General features: G+C 40.1%; 1 protein-coding gene across 3 annotated transcripts in view; it reads left to right on the top strand.

The window, feature by feature from the left end:
* Positions 1-18,294, top strand: part of TTC7A (tetratricopeptide repeat domain 7A) — a 161,456-nt gene that overhangs the window by 67,100 nt on the left and 76,062 nt on the right. For all 3 annotated transcript variants that reach the window (XM_048935088.1, XM_048935087.1, XM_048935089.1), the window contains 2 exons: positions 2,698-2,770; positions 8,384-8,544. In XM_048935088.1, the coding sequence (XP_048791045.1) occupies positions 2,698-2,770; positions 8,384-8,544 (234 nt within the window). The remainder of the gene's footprint in view (positions 1-2,697; positions 2,771-8,383; positions 8,545-18,294) is intronic.

Here is an 18,294-nt window from a genome sequence, read left to right as displayed (position 1 = left end):
TTGAATATCCAAGGTAAGAGCACTTGTTCTGCCTCTAAAAGCATTGTGCAGATGGTAGGACAGTTAACATTTATAAGCGTAAATGCTTACAGATCTCAAGTGGCAACTAAATGGAAGCTTATGTGGTCTAAGTCTTGGACTGAAGTATCCAATTCTGGTTTTGTTGTGGTCATAAATGCATTATAAAAAGTGATGAAAACTTGAATTCTTTGGTATCTCCAAGTACAGATACTGTACAGTGTAAGTACAGTACAGATACAGTAGCAAGTTGAGCACTTTACTGGATCCTAGCTGCTTTTCTGATGCTGTCCAAAACATTTTTCCTGCAGTGATTGTAAGGAGCAAGTGGTAGTAGAAACTTGCTTTTGCCAAACTGAAACTACAAATGTAATTCTGGATATTTACCCCATAAGGATCTGAAAGATTAAAAAGTATATATTTTAAAAGCCATTTATATGGTCACTATTTAGATCAGCAGTATACTTAAAGTCACACCAATTCCCAGGCTCCAGTGTAATACCTTCACTACTGCCCAATTTTTCTGTAATTGCAGTGCTGCAGTGCTTTTAAAGTGCATTTATTTTTATGCTTTGACCTTTCCCACTGGCTGTAGCTGGTTTTCCCCGTATCTTAACACTAGCTAGGAAGCAGACAAGCTTCTAGTCAGAAATTAGGTACTCAGATTTCAGCCAACAGGAGTGTTCTGACAGTAACTGCTACTATCTCCCTATATGCATGGGTTTGGTTTTCTTTTCCTTGTTGGGTTGTTTTTTGTTTTTTTTTCCCCTTGTTTTTCACCTCTTTTTAAGTTACTTCTAGAATTTCTCAGACCATGGTTTGGCTTGTAGCCGTCCTTATCAGTGGCCTTTTCAGCTGGAAGTTTGAATGAAGTATTTTTCTAGTACATTTTGAGGAAATTTAATAGTAGTTTAAAAACTCTGTCTCTTTTCTGTTCCCCCTCAGTCTTCTTCTCTCCAGGCTGAACAGATGTAGGTTAGTCAATCTTTCTTTATACGGGAGATGCTCCAGGCCTTTGATCATCTTTGTGGCCCTCCTGGATCTGCTGGCTGTGGTCTTTTTAATTAACCCTAGGATTCTGTTGGCCTTCTCGGCCACCAGGGCACACTGCTGGCTCCTCGCCAACCTGTTGTTCACAGGAGCACCCAGATCCTTCTCCACAGAGCTCCTCTCCAGCAGGTCATCCCCTACCCTGTACTGGTGCATGCGGTTATTCCTCGCCAGGTGCAAGATGCTACACTTGCTCTTTTTAAACCTCACCGCTAGGTTAAACTAATTGTTCCCTCTCAACTCTCCTGTCTGTCTAGGTCTTGTTGAATGGTAGCACAGCCTTCTGGTGTGTCAGCCACTCCTCCACATTTGTATCATCAACCTTACTCAATTTTTATTTCCAAATTCCTTGATTTTCATTTGTTTATTCTTGGCAAATGATTAGTTTTGGCAGGTTTCTAACCACTAGCCTTGCCAGCTTGTCATTTCTTCCTCATAAAGACTTTTGACTGTGATTGCTTTGAACAGTGCAGTGCAGGTGCAGGCTTTTTTATCATCCCCGAGCACCACCCATGGAATCAGGAATCATGGAGTCAGGAATGTCAGCTTGCTATAATGAACCTTCCTCTTCTCCATCTTTCCTATGTGCAATGGCTTTACTGCATGACAGAGCCAGGAGCGAGCTTCTTGCATCTGCAACTCACTCAATGGGGAAAATCCACTGGTATTGGACATGGGCTGCTACATGGCAGGAGCCAGTGTTCAGCATTGCTGCTAGGTTAGGTACCTTAAACTTTGCCTGGTAGTTAGCCTGGTTAAGGGCTTCTCTGCAGAGTGGTGAACTCAGGTTGCATTTTCATGCTGAGCATAGCTGGGGAGGAATGGTTCTTCCCTGTCTGTCTGTTCCTGCTTCTGGCCTTGCAGAAGCCACATTGAGTTCTGGAGATGCTGCAGTCTTCGCTAGCTGAGCACTTTCTGCAGTATGAAGTATTCCTAGCCATTGACCAGAAGATAATATCTGAGAAGTCCAAGCTGGTTTAATGCCCAAGCCCTAGCATGAGACACAAAGGCTCTGGTTCTCAACTAGGCTCAGCTTCTGCCGTCAAAACTTGAACCCTCCCACTGAATCTTCCTTTTTCAAATTAGGAGCACGCTGTCAACAGTTAGAATAGGAGCCTGTAGGGTGGAAGATATTTTGCGTTTGGGCATTAGCTGATATCTTGGGCTTCTGATCCTGTTCATAGCCAAAATAGTAGCAGAAATGATGATTACTTTTTGGTGACAGCCCAACCCTCTCCTATTATTTGAAAAGTGGTAATATAGAAACAAGTTAAACAGCTATGTTGTTTCACCTAAATTACTTAAAATAATGCCTTAAACAGTTGGTGTCATGAATTAAAGCTATTTTCTCCATTAGATATTTAAGTTCCAAAATACGTGCTGACAAATGAACATTTAAGTTATATAAACCCTGACAGTTGTATTTTTCACCTGTTTTCCTGTGAGCTTGGCTTATCCAGGTAAGTGTCAGTGTATTTTTTGTCAAGTTTCAGTATACTGTCCCATTACTGGTCTAGTTTTCTACTGGACAGGGCTCAGGTTTGTTCTGCTCGTGTGTGAGTCATGGCAACGTAGTTGTAGAAAGTACAATCTAACAGTCACTTTTCTTTTTGTGTTGTGTTCTTAAAGAGCACGGGAATTGGACCGAGACGATCACCAAATCATCCTCTACTTATCGCTGCAGCTGGCTCTTGTCAGACAGGTATGTGCAATAATTAGCAACCACTGAGGCATTAAGAAGGTGGGAGAAGGACAGTCATTGTACAAGATCAAGCCATGCTAGACAGGGTTCATTCCTACCTTCATTAGTAGTCAGTAACAATCAGAATTTGTTTGTGTAAGATTTTTATTTTTTAAAGCAGTAATTCCACAGTGCGTGTGACCCCTGGGAATATCGTTCCCAGTGTTTTTAGCCCTAACTTCTGGGTGGTGCCGTTCCCACTCTGAGCAACTTTGTCTGGGTAGGCTGAGTGAGAGGTATTTACTCTGGATATCATGCTGCGTCCTGCCACAGGCTGCTCTTGTTACTGCCTGGTTCTGTATCACACCAGATCTCGCGTTCTCAGCACTGGGCGCTGGTTTATTCCATACTTGGGCACATTCAGCGTTAGACTTTGACGGGTGCTGGAGCTCTGCAGTGAGTGGGATTAGTTGGCATTTGAATGCTGCTGCAGGTGTTAGTTCATAAACATTACACTGATCAGTAAATACACTGCACCATCTTATTTCTCTGTCCCTTCTTTTTAAAAGCCAAAGACTTTATTAGAGTTGTCTCTATTTATTAAATGCTCTTCTAGCTAGATTTGATATTTCATGGCCTTTTCCTTCTTTGGCAGGCTTTCTGCTTGCTGCGTCCAGAGTCAAAAAGTTGGATCCTTTTTACTTTCCTGAGATAATTAAGGGAGTTGTGTGTTCATTAGGTTAAACTAATTGTTCCAGGAGAGCACGCTCTTGATAATGTCGCTTTTGTAACCCTTTAATGAGAGCGCTGTGTTGTGAGGAAGCTTGCAATAAGAAAGGATAATTAAAATGGCTTACTTAACGTTGTCATCAGCCTACTGCCTGCTTTATGATGCAGTTTGCTCAGGGTCTTTGGTTTAAAAATACCCAGCTACCCCTCTTTCTCCCACAGCTTCTGCCTCACAGGGATGTTGTTTGATTTGCTTCCCCTTTCGCTTCTTGCCCAGAGTAAAAGCATTACAGCTTTTCAACTGCTGCTGAGAATAAAAATACAAATATTCAAAGTAAAAGAGATCTTCATGGTTATTTGTTCTTTCTTCTCTTTACTGGACTATTGCAGTTTAACTCATTATGCTTTCTTTTTCTCCAGTTATAGCCTTTTTTTTTACAGTGCTGTTTCATGTTCATCTTTTCATTATTCTTTACCCTTCCCCCCCCCCCCCCTCGTTCTTTCCTTCAAACTCTTGTCCTTATGTTCACTTTCTCCTATGTCTTCCTCACCTGTATGTTCTTATCCTTGATGTTTTGCCAGTGGCCTCTGCTACCCTAGCTGGGTGATCTAAGTGTGTTATGTAGTGTCAGCCTGAGCCCTGCTATGTTGCTCTTGCTCTTCCCCATCTAGTGAGATATAAATCTTTAACGCGTGCTTGGAGAGAGGGAGATACCTGAGATATCTTTATTTTTAGACTGCTGTAAAATATCATACTCTTCTTTTGCCAGTTTACTCAATGATAAAAATTTGGTAATGTGTTTTTAATATGCTTAATTATTTAATGTATCTAATATATTATCCTTCTGATTAACTGAAAGATAAATGATACCTTTTTTTTTTTTGATAGGTTGTATTAACTATTGAATGTCACAGGTATGGTTTCCATCAGGCTATGCTGCAGTACCATACACAAGATAATATCTGATAATACCTCAGCAATCAGCCTTTTTGTTTCCATAGCCAAGGTCAATAAGTGGTCAATTTCATACCTTACCTGTATGAAAAATCTAGATATCAGCTTGCATAAATAAGAGAGCATTTTCATGGAACAAAGCAAAAGAGGCAGATGACTGGTAGAGTGCTGAATAAAGTTTGAGCCATCATCTTCCTTGGAAGACTAAAATATTTCCAATAGCAGTCAGCCATCTGCCAGCACTGGGCACATGGAGGGAGAAATGGAAAAATATAAGCCTCCCTCCAAAACACATTGAGAATGCGGCAAGAAAGGGAGTGGTTATAGAAAGTTTTCATGGAGTTGGATGTTGAATACTATGATCAACCAGAATGAAAGACGGCGTCATGCTTGATGTTCATGGTGTGGACTGTGTCTTAAAGAGCAGAGTAACTGGAAGGACTCCAACAATTCTCAGAGAGTCTGGGTCAGCCCCAAGGCATTTTACAGTGGATTTTTCAGCAAAATATAGTAAAATTCCATCCTCTGTGACGAGAGTCTCACTTTGATTTTCTCCTTATGTGACAGTGCCATCACTCTGAGGTTAGCTGGTGCTGAGGTGGGTTTCTCCAGGTACATCTGGATCATCAGTCTGATGACCACTGGCCAGGCCAGTAGACAAGCCAGGCTCCCAGCTCTGGGCTGCTGGTTCAGCTGCCTCTCTTGTTTCTGTGGTAACAGAATGTGGATCAGCACAAACAAGGTAGCCTGAAGATTTTAAAGCTGACTGATTTTTAATGCCTTGCCTTGCTTTTTTAGCAGGCCAGTTTCTATGGAAATGACTCTAGAGAGTCAGAGCTCATGTTAATTTTAAGTGCTGATTCCATTCTCCTTTTGGGGATGGTGTTCTGTGTTGTGTGTTTTTTTTTTTAACCTCAAATGCCATGTAAATCAGTACCAGATACATGAAAACAACACATGGGTTTTCATACCATTTTAATATTTGATTTGACCTTTCTTTACATGAAAATAGGAAGGCAAAGACAGCCAGGGCCAGCAGCTGAGAATTAGAGGTCTCACTTATCAATTTCGTCTGTGGGCTGCCAGCAGACCCGAAGTTTCAAGTGGCAATATCCAGAAAACACCTACTGCCTTCCTTCCAGTATATAAAAAACAGAAACAGGAGTTATGAATACCAGAGAAAGCATTTCAGTTGTTTTCTCTGCAGTTTTTATTCTGGTTCCAGGGAGGGGCAAATGTGTTAGCTTTTGTTTGCCTCAGGAGAGGAGCTCTGTTTCCATTTAGTGGCTGCTAACGGGGATAGCTCTGTTCTTTGTCCCAGACCTGCTAAGGCCTTCTCTGCTGAAGAGCAACATGCAGCTTTTCTGTCAAGGTCTTGATTTTTCCAGTGATGAAGAACAACTTGCAGCAAGAATTAAGTTCTAACATAGCTCACAGATTTGTTCATGCTTGCTTTCTGATGGTGTGCAGCAGGTCTGTTTTGAGCAAACATTCTTGACTGTCAGTGAAGCTTTCTCTTTTCTCTAATCCTTGTACTATAAAGGCAGATGGAAAGGGATAGCTTTAGTGGTTAATTAATTGCAACTCACAACTGATATGAAAATGTAAGGTTTGAAAACTCATTTGGATCAAATACTTATGAGATGCTATTTCATTTAGCACTCTCAATATGTAGGTGCATTCTACCATTGTGAAATGGTAGAAAAACATCATACTATTTTCCTTTTTATACCTACAGTTATAACTTCCAAATGGTTTTAAGGAAGCATGTAGCATTATCAAAATAAAGCCTATTATAAGAGGCAGTCTAAACAATCCACAGTATTTTATTAGTGCTGCAGGATGCTATTTCTGGCTTGCTGCAGTATTTTTGCTTCCTGATCGATGTGATCTGAACGTACCTGTGTGCCATGCAGAATAGATGTGGTATATTTATTAATGGAAAGACGAATCAGAGAAGGGTAGAATGGTCTAATTGCTGGCTCCACTTGGACTTGCTGTCCAGCTGAAATAGGATTACTTTAAGGCGTAGCACTTGTGGGGAATTTAAACTGGCAGCCTACCTCTGAGTTTCAGAGCGCCATCTGTGCTGCCAGCTTCCATCTTTCTCATATTACATAGTTACTTAAATAAATAAGCTTTGGCTTCTTCGATAGATCAATGATCTCTACTTTTCAAAAGAAGTTTGTGTTTGCTGCTGCCAAATATCTTGTTTTTATTGTTCTAGAAATGCAGTTTAAATTTTGTTGTGACTGTTTTGTTGAAAGTTGTTATTGTGTGTTTCCTGTAGTTGAAAAGAATATCCTGAAATTATTAAAGGGTATTTTTTTTTACTGGTGTTGACCACTGCAGCAGGAGAACTGTAGGCTACTAATGGTGTTACAGGGCTAAGGATTTTTGGGGGGCTTAAGTTAGAATAGTTAGGGGTCAGGCAGCATGACTAATGTCCAAAACCTGTCATTTCCTGCAACTCTAGAACAGGTTGCTCAAGACCCCCTCTGGTTTGTTGTTTGTTTGTTTGTTTTAGACCTGGGGGTAATGAAAGTCTTGATGGCAGTCTTATTTTAGCAAGCCAGATTTATACATCTCTGGTGAACACCTCCTGAACACCTTCATGGACTGGCAGACCTGGACCTACAACAGTCTCCCATCTGTTGTCGTGCATCCAAGTTCTCTTGTCATTGACAGCATTTTTACATAGTAATGAAGAAGTGTCCTAGGAAGCTGCTGAAGAATCATTGATGATTTCAGTCAATATATTTACTCTAGCTTTGCAGTAGGCTACAATAGCACATGACAGACAGTAGTTCGTTAAAGCCGAGAACTCAGTCGTATATCCAAACCTGAACCTAGGCCAGGATGCTCAGCAGTGTCACCAGATGCCAGTTTGGGGTTATGTCTGTGGATCAATCACTTATCTGCAGGCTTGCATGAAGGCACCAGTAATTACTGTAGTTAAGTATTTTTGCTTGCTTAAGTGCAGTAAGAGTGAAAAGTCATTTGGATATTTGCATGAACAAAATATGGACTGGTCTCTCAGAGGTATGTCTTGGATCTAGATGTTCCACAGACTGTTGTGACTGCAGGCAGTGCAATGGCTGCTCTCCATTGTTATGTGCAACCTCTTCTCCTGAGTGAACTGGGGAGGTGGTGGGAATTTTGCATTGGTGTTATGCCAGGCCAGAAGAAGAAACCTGTATATTGTTCTGCAAGCTTTCAGGGCCAAGCACAGATCTGGAAAGAAGCAAATAAGAATAATTTCCAAACTAGAGGAAAATTCTCTATGTAAAACTTACTGGTAATCAAAGAAAAAAGATCTACTAAAAAATTCCTTTTTGAATATATAGCTGAAGTTACTTGGTCACTAAGATCTTGTGATATAAATGCATTCGTTACAGATGTTAGGTTTTCTGCCAAAGGGACTTGATTCTAAAAGACATGCCACTGATGTGTCTGGACTACTCTTCACCTAGCTGATATTTATTTTTCTGGTCGTATTTTGAATCTTGCTTCTTATACTTTTAAGCACTTCTACTTAATTTTTATGTGCCTGAACCAAATCACAAAGAAACAAAACGCTGCTAACATTTGTAATGCTGTCACGCTGCTGAAGTGGCATCTGCCCATCCTAGAAGATGGAGTTGAGAGTTGGGCCCTTGTAGCGTGTTTTTACAGTGTAAAAGCACCATGGATTAATTGGGTCTAGACTGCTGCTCCTGCTCATAAGCAGTAATTCAATAATGCTGCAGACTTTTTGCTAGAATGTGTGGGTTTTCTCAAGCAATGCAGCCTGTTAATTTTGGCAGGCTGTTCAGATAGTAGAACTCTTCCTCATAAGATGCCCAAATAAGATTTTTTCAGAATTTCAAATGACTATATTTGCTCTTATCTTTGGGAATATCTGAAGGAGAAAAATGTTTTCTTTTTGTGTCTACCCCATTTCCTTCCAGATTTCTGATGCTATAGAATATCTTCAGGAAGCACTACAGCTGTGCAAAGATGACATGAACTCACTACATCTACTGGCCCTCCTCTTTTCAGCTCAGAAGCACTATCAGCATGCACTGGAAGTTATCAACATGGCTGTTGTTGAGTACCCAGAAAGCTTTAGGTAAGAGTTATTACACATTTTCTTATGTGGTGCATCCACTTGGGAATGATGCTAACTAGTTCTTTTCTTCTTGGTTATACATCAGAAGCCTGTTAAATCAGGTGCTACTAGTATGTTACTCTGCATGTAGGTATACTGTAAAGCTAAAATATGTGAGGCTCAGTGTATTTTTGTGTGTGTGTGTGTGTTCATGGTCTTTATATAGTAATCCTTGTGTTTGCTTGCTTTTTCTGCTGTCTGCCTTTTGGTATTGTGCTGATGGTATTTTCTTCTACATACATTCCTGTACATTTCTATACATCACTTTTCACATGTAGAGGAATGAGTTTGAGACACCTATGATGATGTCTGTATTAAGAATTGTTTTCTAATTTGGTGAACTTCCTGGTTAAAGAGAAAATATCATTCATATATTGACCATTGGTTTGATTTTCATATATGACACAATTTGCTGCAGTAACACAACTGGGGGAAAAGAGCAGCTGAGTGTCATAAACTGTAATAATGTGTCATTGAAAAAATGGTTTGGCTGCCTAAAACCAGGTTTCAACCAGCACAGATTTCCTGGAGCAAGAATTTTCCACTATTTCCACTATGGACACTCGAAGACAGCTAAGGCAGTGGGTGGGTGAGAAAGAAGAAACTGGTTCTATGATAAACAGAATATTTGCAATATGAGGGGAAGCAACTGGTAGAAGTCTGGGATCCTTTCTCTAATACTCATAATCTATGTTTCAGGAGGAGGTCAGAACAAAGAAAACATGGTGTGCATAGTCAGCTTGAAGGGCTGCTAGGTAGATTGCTTTGTGATGTCTGGCAATCTGATTTCTCTAAAGCAGGAAATAACATCTCCTCTGCTTCTCAGTGCCAGTCTTCATAGAAAAAAACTTGCAAGGAAAAGCAGAATGGTTTGTTTCTGTGAGAAGTGTAACAGTGAAAACCACAGGTTCATATCTACTCCTAGATGCAGAGTTGCTAGAATGTGTGCTCTTTTGCTGTTGTATGTGGTGTTTCATGTAACACAACTAGCAGAGGGGCTCATTTACAGATATGCTAGGGTACAGGAGCAAGGCTGGCTTTGTGTTCAGCTGCTCTGAGTAGCCTGTCTGTGTGAGTCTTTCTCTAAACCCACCAACTGATGAGTGAGAGAATGGAGAAACAATGTTAGAGTTGCAAGAAAGAAAAAAAAAAGCATTTATAAAAATGAAAATTAAAAAAGAACAACAGAAATCCAGTGGAGGGAGAAGCAAAAATAATATACATAATATAAATATACAGTTTAAATATACCAAGTATTGCAACTGTTTCAGTCTTTGAAAAAGGATCTAAGTGCAGCTTGTGATAGGAGAGCTCTACTCATTGTGAAACTTCTTTGTAGGGAGAGAGAGCTGATGCTATTATGTAGCTCTAGTTTTAACTGCCTGGAAGGAAAATTGTGGTATGTTGAACTACTGCATGAAATAACTATAGATTACCTCATGTAAATGGTACAGGCAAGTTCTACTGCATTATTTTAAAGCTATATTTAAAAGTGGTTGAATATTCTTCCCAGTTCTCATTGATAAGAACCAGGCAACTGTGTAATCTGGTGTCTGAGTGTTCCTTTACTAATGACAACTCTTCTTGGATACATAGTTTGATCGCATGTACCGATATGCCAATAAAAGCAGATGAAAGCTGCTTTAAGGGACCTTAGAGCACTATACAAGGCAAAACATGAAAGTATTACCTGAATGTATGCCCTAAACAAAAGAGAGAATAATACATAAAAATAACACATAAAAATTAAGTTCTCAGCCCAAACATCTACTGTTTCCTTGGTCTCTTGCTGTATATAATTAAGATGAGTTTGCTCCTACTTTTTTTTTCCATTGAATTGTTTCAGTATGTATTTTAAAGAAATAGTAATTCAGAATCACATAGTTGGTTAGAGTGGTTCTCTATGCTGCATTGCTGAGCTAACATGCAACTTTCTTTGGTGTGAGCCCCATAAGACTGACCTAAATATGTCTGGAAGTGCCCCTTGATGAAGTGCTTAAACTTACACATTTACTTGACAGTTCAGTGCTCTGTGTGGTGCATAGTGAGCAGAGATAGAAAGACTAGACCCTCAGAACAGTGAGGGGTGAACTGAATGTTTTGGATCTAGCCATTGGAGCAGAATGTTAAAGAACAGCTGAATATCCAAAAGCACTACAAGAAAAATGTACTTAGAGCACTATTGCTTGAAAAACTGTGTGTTGTAACAAGTACATTACATTACAGTCTGACTGTAAATGACTGAATTTGAGCACTTGAATGTATCTTCAAGCAAGACAGGAAAAGACTAGATAGAGGAAGAATGGGAACTACCTAGGTTGGAAACATTGCAAGGTGGGGTCAACCAAAATACATAGTATGTATGTCATATTTACCATTGCTGAAAAAGATAATATCATAGAATCACTCAGGTTGGAAAAGACCTTAAAGATCATCGAGTCCAACCACGACCTAACCATGCTACCCTAACTAACAATCCTCTGCTAAATCATGTCCCTGAGCACCACATCCAAATGGTTTTTAAACACATCCAGGGATGGTGACTCAACCGCCTCCCTGGGAGCCCATTCCAGTGCTTAACAACCCTTTCTGTAAAGAAGCGTTTCCTGATATCCAACCTGAACTTACCCTGGAGCAACTTGATGCCATTTCCCCTCGTTCTGTCACCAGTAAGAAGAGACCAACCCCGCTGTTGCTGTAAGCACCTTTCAGATGTTGGAAGAGAGCAATAAAGTCTCCCCTCAGCCTCCTTTTCCCCAGACTAAATGGCCCCAGTTCCTTCAGTCTCTCCTCCTAGGGCATATTCTCCAAGTCCTTCACCAGCCTCGTTGCCTTTCTTTGGACCTGCTCCAGCACCTCAATGTCCTTTCTGTACTGAGGTGCCCAAAACTGAACACAGCACTCGAGGTGAGGCCTCACCAATGCCGAGTACAGGGGCAGGGTAACTTCCCTAGTCCTGCTCACCACACCATTCCTGATACAAGCTAGGATGCCATTGGCCTTCTTTACCACCTGGTCACACTGCTGGCTCATATTCAGCTGACTGTACACCAAGGTCCCTTTCCATCAGGCAACTTTCCAGCCACTCCTCCCCAAGCCTGTAGGGTTGCCTGGGCTTGTTGTGACCAAAATGCAGGACCCTACACTTGGCCCCATTGAAACTCATACAGATTGCCTTGGCTCATTGATCCAGTCTATCCAGGTCCTCTGTAGTGCCCTTCTTTCCTCAGGCCGATCAACTCTCCCTCCCAACTTGGTGTTGTCTGCAAAATAGAGATAATAGCAGTCTTTACGTGGGAGATATTTCCTGATAAATGGCTGACTCTTACAGAAGCAGTGTGCCTAGAAAAAAGCCTTATGTTTTTGTATCCTGCTGTTGTTGGTATGCTCTTAAAATAAGTCAGTGAATGCAAGTCCACCACAATCTCAAGTATGTTCAGGAGGAAAGAATTCTGCTAGCTTCAGGTATTTCCCATGTAGGTCAGTGATGCTGATAATTATAAGTCCTTCTTAAGATGAATTCCTTTGATTATTTTCTAACTCAAAGGTCAGTGTTTCACATGGGATCAGCTGAGATTACTCTCCCAGGCTTGTCTTAAGGATTGATCTTTTACCTGGAAGAGATAATGTTAGTGAGCATCTCTTGCATCCCTCAGATGATCTACTTAAAATTAAGCATTGCTTATTTAGAAAGAAAGGATTTCCATTTGTAAAGCCTGTATTCGCATCTCGCAGAATGTTCTGTGCAGAAGTCTCATAGGTCTGATAGCCTGCAGAAGTTACCACAAAGACTGGATGATATGTTCTTTACTTCCTGTTTTACTAATGTAAAATTGGTTTTATCATTCTGACTCTCCCACTCTTTCAGAGACTGTTTTGGTCTTAGGTCATCTTTTAGTTGTACTTGGTTAGGCTTCCAGCACTGGAAAACAAAACAATTGTTAGAAAGCTGGAAATAGGCTATCAATTTTACTGATGCTCTTTTGCTGTGTAATGGATCCTGGACTACTTATCTGAACCTTTTCTGTTGTTTGCTGGCTTGTTTTTCCCCTCCTACATGGAACCCTACACTACAGTCTTAAGGCATAACTTCCAGCAATTTCTAGTCACTGCCCAGTGTGACTGTGCATGTTTTGTTAAATGATCCCATCTTCACAGCAGTTGTACATTTGACTCCTGAGTTGCAATGCTTTTAAGTGAATAGGCTTGAATATACCTTTTCTTCCTAAGCTATAAATCACAACTGTGCTTACAGAGTCTCAAAACTCATTGTAAAGAGAAATAACAGAGAATTAGGCAAAAAGAGGCAGGTGGGTTGCGGTTTGATAGCAGTACAGCTGTCAGTTGCAGATGCTTTTGTTCTGTCAATGTACTTGATGCTACAGAAGCAATTACTGTAAGTGTAGTGCAAAGCACTCAGAAGGCAAGAGATATTAAATATGTATCCTGGATACTACCAATAAAGTGAAGTAAATTTTGCCTGGTGAATTGCTAGTGATGATGTTTTAGCAGAAAGCATTTTTTTGTTGTTTTGGAGGGGGTGTTTGTTATGGCCGGCCTTCGAAATACAGTCATCTTCTAGACTGTAAGTGGTCTACTGACAGCAAGTGTCCTTGACTTCATCATTACTGTACTGATTTTATTAAGGACATGTAAAGTAATCTTCTGGCAAGATTTATATGTGATAGTCCGTTGCAGACTTACTGTTGAGAGAGCAATTATGTGATATGTAAGTGATGTCATTGACCAGGTGCTTCTGCTCACTGCAAAATAAACAAACAAAGCCAACAGCATATAATCAAGATCTCAAGTGCATTACTGATGTGTCATCTCCAGTTTTTCTATTACTTCTTAGGCTATGTATTTTATGTTGAAAATAAACAATTCATGCTTGCTTTGGGCAACGTCTTTGGGACACTGGTGAAGTACTACTTATTGACAAACCATAAATTAGAATTGTCTTTCTGCCTTTAGTCTTCATGGAAAATAAGGAGTCAATTGTCCCTAAATTGCTGGTTTGTAAACCTTTGTGTTATACCTAGTCTGTATTACAGTTTTTATGTCAGCATAGTTGTAGCCCCTTCTCAACTATCTGTGCTGTTTTACCACTTTTCTCCTGAAAGTGGTGGTGGCCTCACTTCGCTTTCAAAGCATGGCTTTAGAGGATCAGATCATCATGTTTATATGATTCCATTTCATCATTATGCAAGAGGCAATGAAGCCTGGTACATCTTGTGAGCAGCAATGGTGATAAAAACAGCTTGTTAAAATTCTCAGAATATTGTATAGTATTCTGAACTCCTCAAGGACACAAGGCCTGAGGATCTAAAGCAGCAATAAATTCATATTTTTCTGTAGCACATAATCATGTTACACAAGTCTTGGAATATTCAAAACTCTGAGGGTGGAGCTTTGTAAGTTGACTTCTTGTACTTGTGTGTTCGCACCGTGGTTCATGGGAGTAACCCACAAATGTTTTCTGTATTGATGCCTTAGGTGACAGTACAGAGTAGTAATAAAAAGAGAGGAGTATGTTCTTGGGATGATGTGACCCATCTGTGCTATAAGAATACAAAACATTTTAGGCATCTATGATTCACTTGAACAAGAAGGAGATATATCAGAAGGGTTGTTCTACGTTGAGTTTTTGCTGTACTAACCCCTAACATTTGCTTTTGTTGGTTTGTTAGGTTCTGTTTTTGTTTCAGTAAAATTAACATTAAAAAAAAAACAAGTGATATATTGCAATAATCATTACTGTACTCTGGGGAAGTGGGAATGATACAGAGCATTTGTATGCCAAATATATGAAAGAAAATCTTTAAGCTAGTCTCCTGGCTCTTATTAGTGGTAACATACTTAAAGCTGGAAGAATTTTAGAACTAGGAATCTAGGTTTATTTCTACTTTGGATTTATTTCCACACCTTTAGCTTGTTTGGGTTTGGTTTTTGCCCAGGATAATTTTCTTTTCTTGTATGAGAAGGAAACAGAAAGTACTTTTATGTTATCCAAGATCAGATTCCCCTTCTGGTGGATTTTAAAGAAATACATGCACCCTTTTCTAAGGATGACAATCTTACCTAAGACAGAAATTCAGTAGATGAGCATGATAGTCTTCCATCTGCCAATTTAGTGTAGTGGGAATAAATATCCCCCTGTCTAGTTTGTGTCTGTGTATGCCATGTGTTAGTGTACGTCTCAATTCATTTTACAATTTTATGGAGATATTCAGTGATACCTGGGGATACTTCCATGCCCACACAGTACAGGTTTCAGAAAATTAATAAAAGGCATTTGACAGAACTTAGAGAGGAAACCTACTGCAGACTTGCTTTCTTGGTAGAGTGTGAAAGGAAAGAGCCATGCTGTTTTAAAAGCAACAGTTTGAGTCTTTCCTTTGGAGGAAAAAAAAAAAAAAAAGAAAAAAAGAAAAAAAGATTTCTAAGAATTTTTTTTTTTCTTCCACCTAAGAGTAAATGATTGCTGTTGCAGTTCATTTAAGATCTTTGTAGAGAGCAACAGGGCTTCCAAATACTGTTTTTGGCACTGGTGAAGTAACCCAAGTTCTGCGGATACGTAGGCATAGGCATCACTTTCAGAAAGCAGGAGTATGATTTGAGACACTATACACAAGGTTCTGTACTTAAGAGCGATTTATTTGTATAAAAGCAGGAAATTCCATAAGGAAATGTCACTAACTTTGTGTTTTAGATTTCGAGCTCAGATTCTGTGGGCTTCCCCGTTGATTCCTGCTGTGTGCTCGTTGTCCTTAACATTTTGTTTAAGGCTTAGTAACTACTGATAAGCTAGAGGAAAATAAAATCTTTAAGCCACTTTGTGATAGTAATAACTAGTGAACTCATTCATGGATCTTAAAATGTGTGCTTCTTTCAAGGGTCAAGCCTCAACAGAATAATTTTTGACCATTCTGCACAGCTGCTTTTTGAAAGAGCAAAATGTCAGTTTTGTATTCATCTATTCAAAATTAATTCCTTTCCATTAGTTCCCTATCAGAATAGGAAGTTGGATGTTTTTCAGTTCCTACTGGCTCACTTCGATGTGTTGTATATTCTGCCCTATCAGTTCCTGCCCCCGCACACTTTTCTCCTTGCTAAATGTCATTTTCTTTCCAATGGCTGTAGGGTGTTCTGCTTTATATTCAAAGGAAGTGTTTAGGAGCCCTGACTGTCTATGTTGAATGCCAGAGTGTATTGAAAAATAGCAGGTGCATGTTGATGAGGATTAGCAGTGAGCGAGGTTGCCACCAGGAACTCTACTGACTGGAATTCATCTATGTTGTTCACACGTGGATTCACACGGGTGAGGAGGGGCTTGGTGATTGGGATCACTGTGTTTCTGCTAGGCACTTTTGTGAACCCCAGAGGCAGAGCTGGGTGATGGAAACCAGAATGAGGACCTGAGAAGCTCCGGGCTTTACCTGCTGCCAGGCTTCGTGGGGAGGCTGCATAGGATGCCATCATTTACTAGCAGCTAGTAAACCTGAAGATATCAGGTTCTGCTGACATCATAGTGACAGCCTTTTGGAACTAAATACTTTTGAGACTGTTCAATTGTAGATATGAAGGAGAGAGCAAGATGCCCTTGTTTGGCTATTTTTCATCTTTGTGTATCTGGAAGGAAAAGGAGAGGAAAAGGAAAACAAAGTATGTTGTCAAACATGCAGATCTGATAATCTCAGAGTGCTGCTTGAGGTTCCCAGAAGCCAATCACCAAAGGTATACAGGAATAGATGTTGGTTTTCTCTGTCTTACCAGAGAGTTCTGTTTTTACTGAAACCTTTGAAAATGGAAGGGTGAACAGAAGTCTCATTTTTAGGTTAGAATTTATTTTTTGGAACAAAGAACATCACCTTTATTAGTGTACACTGAGAATGACTGTTGCTGGAAAGCAACAGATGCTTAGGTAGATAAAGGCATGGGTGTCATACGTAGCAAATTGCTCTTTGATGTAGTAAATGGCTTTCCAAGAAGTTTGCAATGCAGTCAGGCTGTGTTTTTCTACAGATGAGAAAGGGGTTTTTTTTCGTATCCAGCTGGAAATTCCAGACTTGAGTGATTTCTATTGTAAGGTCCTAGGAGTGTTTATCTAATGAGAAAAGCACAAAAGAGATTGATTTTTATTATTTTCTGTGAAAAGAAAAGGGAACGAAAAGTATTTAGACTTTCTAAAGAACTCATCGGGAAACAGAAACTAAGCATAGCAATTTTTCAGTCACAAATGTTTTTGCCATCTGAAAACAGAGAAAGCCTTGCTCCTCGCTCTTTCAGTCACTAGTAGTAATTGCTTCTTATGTGGTAAGTCTGCTTCTGCTTCTGTTGACAATATTAACGTCTGCAGAACCCAGTATGTAAGCAGACACAGTCATATTATTCAATATTAGTCAATATTCGTGTTACTTAATATTTTCGTCTTCTTTAGTAAAGAAAGCAATGAATGGAGACACTATAATGGAGAGACTGCAGTGTAGAAGTTCTGCATTATCATCATGCCTTTAAATATAAAAACATTCAGACATATTCCTCAGTATGTGAACATTTTATCAAAAAAGAAAAAAAAAACAACCAAAAAACCAAACCCAAAACAACAGATAATGTGAGTCATTTTAATCTTTGCCTTATTCATTTGTAGCTTAGCTTGAAGTTTTCTATTATGTATGTAGTTCAGGAATAAATTCGTCTTATGACCGTATTTTTGGAAGAAGGACAAATGTGAGGATGGAGAGCTAGGTGATCTAATCCAGTGTCATTAGCAAAGTTCTTGCTGTATATCTCTCCTGGAAATATGAACTGCTGGAAGTCTAACAGGCTGAGAAATGAATGCAGTGACCTCTGCTCCATATGTCTCTATCAGCTGGAGAACTGTGAGGAGGCTGGTAACTAGCACCTCGAGTGAGGATCATAGCAGTAAGCAGTTGCACTGAAATTCATAGTGAAAGGACTCCTGCATATCTTTTTTCCTCTGGAATCTGGCCATCTGAGCACTTGCAATGATTTGAAGTTATTTGGTAGTTTTTCCTGCATTTTCTCAGAACAAAGTCATTGTCTTCCAGGTGTTGGTAGAACATACTGCACAGTAGGGCTCTGAGCCCAGCTGAGAATATGGCATGCCACTGCAATGCATTTGATGAACAGAAGAGCAGCCAGTTGGTCCTTCTGCAGGCCTGCAGGGGAGCTGTATGACCAGTTAAAGGAGGAAGCCATGCCTCTGACCCTGTGATTTACCCAAACTGTTGTTCTGTCCTGTTCAAGAATTAGATATTTGATGCGTGGGACAGAAAAAAAAAACAACTGTGTGGTTTAATAAATTTGTTTAAGTGGGAAAAGTAGGGATTGTCTTTTTAAGGTTAGTGAGCCTCCTTCAACCCTCTCTTGATTATTTGCAGAGGAAGTGTTTGGAGAGGTTGCTTAGACAGTGGGTGACAAAAATGGCACTTGAGAGGAATGTGTGCCCTCTGCCCACCTCCAGCCTTGTGTGCTTGGTGCCCTGACCCACAAGGAGGGTGCTTCCTGCCAGATTATGCTGCAAAAGAGATGTGCACCAGATGCGAGACCCTCTTAAAACAGCTGTTGTGTGCAGGGGAGTGCCAGTTGCATGGCAGATATCTGTGCTGCTGGAAATACTTCCCGCAGGGATCTGCAGCCCAGCTCCTCAGGGCACTGCTGGCAGAGCCATTGTGGGGACATGGGCCT

Source organism: Lagopus muta, chromosome 2 (genome assembly GCF_023343835.1).
Source record: "Lagopus muta isolate bLagMut1 chromosome 2, bLagMut1 primary, whole genome shotgun sequence".
NCBI classification, from domain to species: Eukaryota; Metazoa; Chordata; class Aves; order Galliformes; family Phasianidae; genus Lagopus; species Lagopus muta.
Note: the sequence above shows the minus strand (reverse complement) of the source record. Positions and strands in the feature narration are given on the sequence as shown.